The 6,000-nt window shown below is 39.5% G+C and overlaps 1 protein-coding gene across 1 annotated transcript in view; it reads left to right on the forward strand.

Moving 5' to 3' along the window:
* The window catches only part of LOC138697544 (uncharacterized), a 123,236-nt gene that overhangs the window by 101,894 nt on the left and 15,342 nt on the right, over positions 1 to 6,000 (forward strand). The window contains exon 5 of the mRNA XM_069822877.1: positions 3,752 to 3,950. Coding sequence (XP_069678978.1) covers positions 3,752 to 3,950 — 199 coding nt within the window. The remainder of the gene's footprint in view (positions 1 to 3,751; positions 3,951 to 6,000) is intronic.

Below are 6,000 nucleotides of genomic sequence, written 5' to 3' on the forward strand. Positions count from 1 at the left end.
AATGTGTAAAGTTACCCCCTTTGTGTAAAGTACAGATGCCTCAAACTAGGAAGCTGCCTGGAGAGGGGAAGTAGTAGAGCTAACGGAGAGGGTCCACCTAGGCTCCGATACCCAGGTATAGTCATATTATCTGAAAAGTTGACCTCTTGACAATATATTCAAGATGTACCCTCCCTATGCAGCCTTCTCAACTGTTATTAGAACTGAGCTGTACCGTTCTAGTCCACAGTGCACAGCAGTAGGCGGACAGTGGTAGGGGAGAAGTACTCTATGCGCCTGCGCGAACGAGACAGCTTGCTAGTTTGGGGCATCTGTATATACTTTATTTTTTTTCATAGAGTGCAGTTTCATAGAAAAGACTTTGCCGACAGACCTTCTACTGCCCCCTACTAACTGATTGTCATAAATAAATGTCTTCCTTACTGTGACGGAAATCTTGTCTTCTCTTGTTAGTAACCAATCACAACCCTCGTTCAGAAGAATTGACAGGTGGCCGTCAAATCCACGTGGAGGCAGAGTTGCCGCATCTTTTCCGAATTTCAAGAATCCCGTCAGTTTCACTGCATAATTTCGAAGGTCACCAGGATTGTGGCAACTGTTCAATGTTGGGAGGAGGGGACAGGATGGAATTGTCAGAGGTGTTTGTGTAGGAAGTCATAAATCTGTAAGTGGGTGTTCAAAGGAGCCACCGAACTGCACTCCTTGAAATAAAATAAGGTATACCCGGTCGACGGTACCACATTTTTACAGCTCGCACCCCATCCGCACCCCCCTTGCTCTGATCCTGGCGACGTCACTGGTTGTGAGGGTGCTAGGAACAATAGACTGAGCCGGTACTATTTCGCATTGTCTATAATGAGGCGATATTAGCGATCCTAGTGGTTAGCAACTATCTATGGATACATATTTACTACGTATTGAGCTTCGTGACTGCATATTACTAGACTGTGATACGGCTATAATATGTGCCTACCATTGAAATGAATTATGATAATCACGATACCGCATTTCCTATACACAGATATGCTTGTAGGAATTGTGACTAACGTGATTATTTTTTAAGTTGGTTATTTAACGACGTTATATCAACTATACTAGGTTATTTAACGTCAATGGGATTTGTCATAGTGAGATGATATTTGGCGAGATGAGGTCAAGAATTCGCCATAGATTACCTGACATTCGCCTTACGGTTGGGAAAACCTCGGGGAAAACCCAACCAGATAATCAACCCATGCGAGAATTCAACCCTCGCCTGAGCGCAACTCCGGATTGGCAGGCAAGCGCCTTAGCCAACCGAGCTACATAATGTGATCTGTTTGTCTAGCAAATACTAGTAGTAATTTCATAACTATATTTGCGATTATTGTTATATTGTCCTCTTCTTGTTCTTTTTTCCTCACTCTTCTTCTTCTTCTTCTTCTTCTTAAGCACTTTCCACAACCAATACTATAGCCATCCCAGGATAAGTCACAGCAAGTCAATAGGTGGGGGATGCTCTTTGTATGCGTGGCGTTAACGTGAATTAAGTCAAGTGGTGACGTCAGTATTGAGTGCAGCATAGTCGACCTTCCCGCATGTTTACTCATTGTGACTTCTCCTGGCTCGCCCAGAGTAATAATTCCCCCTCCCAGCCCTTCTCTCTCTTCCCCTCCCCCGTGTTCTTAATACTAAATTTTCCTCAGTTTTACATTATTTCTTTAATAATGTACAAACTTTGTTAACAACATTAATAATTGCTTCTTCATTTTTACGTGATTACTACAGCTGGATAAAAAGTAATGGCAACAGTTCTATATTTCTGACATGACTTTATTCACAGGGTTACAACATTTACGTACCTTCTATATAGTCGCCTCCCATATTTATTACCTTTTGCTAAATGTTTGGAAGGCGTCGTACACCATCAGCGCGTCCATCTTTGTTGATGTTCCGTATTGACCGCCCTATAGCACGGATAAATTCATCTCTGGTATTGTACCGGGTCCCTCGCAGTGGTTCTTTCGCTTTGGTGAAAAGATCGTAATCGCATGGACTCATCGGGTGAGTACGGTGGATGTTCCAGAATCTCCCATTGCCAGCGGCGCAAGAGGTCCTTGACAGCAGTAGCAGAGGTGTGACTCCTTGCATTATCATGAAGAATGATGGGGTTCTGTACCACCAAGTGCCGTCGTTTTCTCCTGAGGGCTGGACGAAGGTGGTGCTGCAGGAACCTGCAGTAGTAGTTCGCGTTTGCCGTCTGCCTTGGAGGTACAGCGTGGTGCAGTATTACCCCATCAATGTCATACGCCACAATGAACATCACCTTCACAGCATTTTGTGTAGGGCGCACTTTCTTCGGACGAGAAGAACCTGGATGCTTCCATTCATTTGATTGACGTTTCAAGTTTGTTTGGTTCATATGAGCGAGCCCAGGTTTTGTCCATAGCGACGATTCGTCCAAGAAAGTCGTCATCTTTGCTTTGGTACCGGTCCAACAAGGCCTGTGCGACTGCATAGTGGTGCCATTGTTAAACCTCGGAAATTTCATGGGGTGTCCAACGCCCTGTAATTTTGCGGTAACGCAGAATGTCTTGCAGAATGTGGAGCACAGTTTTGTGACATACTCCGACTTCCGCTCCTAACTCACGCGCAGTCCATCGGCGATCAGCATCCAACAGGGAAGCAAGGAGTTGAACTGTGTTGTCCTCCACGTGGAGTCGTCCTGTATGGAGGTTGTCCTGAACGGCATCCCTGCCTTCCCGGAACGCTTTAACCCATCGTGCCACTGTGCGATATGGCAACGCTGCATAGGCACATGCTTCACGCAGTCCCTGAAAACATTCTTGTGCACTACGACCTCGTGTCACTTCAATTTTGATCCAGGAACGTTGCTCTAGTTTTGTAAAAGTGGTCTTAGGGCGCTCACACTATCCCTATGAAAGTCAACGTTCTACACACTGCAGTAGATTGACAGAGTACTGTCGCCGCTGGCTGCACTAACTCATCTAACAGTCCTTGTTCATGTCCACACAGCTGGCAGCTCTCGAAGCACCATCGTCACGTGACAGCAGTGTTGCCATAACTTTTTATCCAACCTATGTAAAATTTGTTGAATGTCTTTTTTCTTGTACATATGTGCATTTATTTATTCCACCAAGAATAATAACCGTAAAGCTGTATTCCTATATTTTTCACACGAAGCAGCAACTGCTGCATTTTGAAAATTGTTAAGATTGTATGAAATTTACAAATTCTGCAACGTTTATACTGAATGGACAATGAAGTACACAGGCTAGGTGTCCATGAAAGCACCTTTTTCGTAGAAATACAAAGAAACAATTTCACTTAAAATTATTGCCGACTTACTGAGCAGCAGTTATAAAATAGGAATAAGTACCGTAACCCATTAACAATAGAAATAAAGTACGGTAAATTGAAAACATAAAAGAGAGATGTGACTTATAATTTTATTTGATTTGAATCACTATTGAAAATTATCAGAAATGTAATAAATAGATAATAAATTGTATAATTTGTCATGATTGTAGGACTTGTCAGATTTGTAAAACAGGGCCCTGGAGTTCCATGGATTACAGATCTAGACATTAAAAGAACCATCTTCATCCCATTGACTGAATATTTCCTTCTACGACCTCCCTTGAGTCTAGCCTCTTCTAAACTTTCATACTTTTACTTCTTTGAGATTCCTGTACGCTTGAACAAATTTCGTAGTTGTTTCCCGACATGACTTGTAATTGACTAATTTCAGATTAGCGTCGCTCTCTGCTGTGCCCAGTACAAATACCGAAGTGTCTTCAGATACCGCAAGCATGAGAGAGCGTCTGGTGCGTTGCTATGGAAACTTGTATGCAGCCGCCAGAGTGGATGCACTCGATGCACTTGACAACCTGCCGGCCCTAAAGGATGCAGATGAACTTAAGTCAAAAATATTGTTCTCGGTGATTGTGGTGAGTCGCTTGCTGTGACTCCCCTCTCGTCACTTGCTCGCTTCTTCTGGATTCTGTACTTCTTAACATCCTGGGTGACTGGCCTATGTTGATGCATTGCTTTCTTGTGTCTCTGTCTGAAATTTTTTACTTCTTCTTAGAAGCAATTTCAAATACTTTCCTGTTTTTTCTTTTGTGTATAATTAAAAGAGTTGGTTGTTTCCTTTTAAATCTCATATTCACCACACTTCAGTGACTGTATGGTTATTTTATTTGTCTTTAGATATGTATTGGAGTTTTCAAAAGTGTTTGAAATATTTAGCATAGTTTATTTTAAAATAAGTGTATAAATATATTAACATGCAAATAGTAAAGTGGTACCGGTACACAGACATGCATGTGGATGTAATACAGTTTTGATATAACAGTACATAGAAGTTCTATTTCAATTATTGGTGTGAATGTATTTATCAAAATTACAAATGAGGGGCTTAGAACAAAAAGCAGGTAAGTGACGGAAACCTAGTTTTGAGGAAATTACAGTTAAAGCTCTACATGCAATGAAATATTATACACTAGTTTGGTGAAATGATGCCTATATAGCAGCACTGCACAGTGTGGTCACTTACCTGATTTTATCCCAAAGAAACATCCTTTTGGGCTATCACAACACGCACTTACCTCATTTTTTTAATAATGTCACTTACCTGCTTTTTGTTCTAAGCCCCTCAAATTACATATACATATTTCAATTTTTCGAAATGACAAATTATATATACTTATTTAAAACATATAGTATGCGCCCAAAAAAAACAAAATATGCTCGTGGTTGGTGCAGCTCCAGTTACATAATAATTATAATATTAGAAGTTAAATGTTGTAATTAAAATTTTAAGTACGGTACAAATTTATTGAGAAAAAACACAAGTTAAAAAAATAAAAGAAACAATATCTGTATGCAAAAAAAATTAAATAATGGACAGTTTCAGTTTAAATAAATATAATATTTAATTCTCTTACTGAAAATGTTACCCATTAAGGTTACTTAATTGACTCATAATTTGGAAGCATTTATCAATGTAAGGGAAAGGAATGGTTTTAGTGTCGAGCTGTTATGACACTGTTTTAAAAAACTGCTTTACCCTATCTCTATAAACTTTGGAGTTATGTCTTGAAGTGATGTAAGAAGAAGAAGAAGAAAAAAGCAAGAAGTGATAAATGAATGGGATTAGAATATACAATATAGCAGACGAAGAGCTGCTGATATTTACGGAAAACATAAACTAGTTTTTACCGAAGAAGAAGAAGAAGAAGAAGAAGAAGAAGAAGAAGAAGAAGAAGAATTATACAGAATAAACTTCTTCAAAGCCTGTTCAAAAATGTATCGCAGTGTGCCATTCTAATAAATAAAACATTGCGGATTTTAAAGAATATGGAACTCATAGTGTAGGTAAGTTACTTACTGCAAGTCCGAAGTAAAATGACACTTTACAACATTTTGTGGCATTACAATATTGGTGATTGGGCCTTATTTTATTAGTGGTATACCTTAAATGGCAGACAATAAACCAATATGTCTAGGGTTATCAGACGTACTCTTCTAAGAGTGCAACTACTCTTTTTGAGGGTATGTGCTTTTGTACTTTTTTTTTTAAAGTAAAGTACTCTTTTTGATACTGTATGCGAGTTTTGAAAGGTCGTGAGCACCCACATCACTAAACCTGGTAACGCTGTCTAAGTTTCTGAAAAAGAATGTGGATACATTGCACACAGCTCACTGTCGCCGTGATTCCTAAGCCACACGACTGTTTCTGATGCAACTATTGCAGTACCAGTATCGTTCTGTGTGCAGTGGCATTGTTGGCATAATACCGCATATAGTCTTTACGTATTTTGTTAGTGATTTTTATGAGTGTATGACAATTATTATTTTTATTTTCGTGTGTTAATTAATTTGAAACAGACTGCAGACAAAATGTCACGATGAAAATATAAATTTAATGCAGATTTACAGAAGGAATTTCCTGTGTTTAAAAAGACAAAATTAGATTATGAAGTGCTTTGTGAAGTA

The sequence above is a fragment of the Periplaneta americana genome, chromosome 4 (assembly GCF_040183065.1).
Source record: "Periplaneta americana isolate PAMFEO1 chromosome 4, P.americana_PAMFEO1_priV1, whole genome shotgun sequence".
Taxonomy (NCBI): Eukaryota; Metazoa; Arthropoda; class Insecta; order Blattodea; family Blattidae; genus Periplaneta; species Periplaneta americana.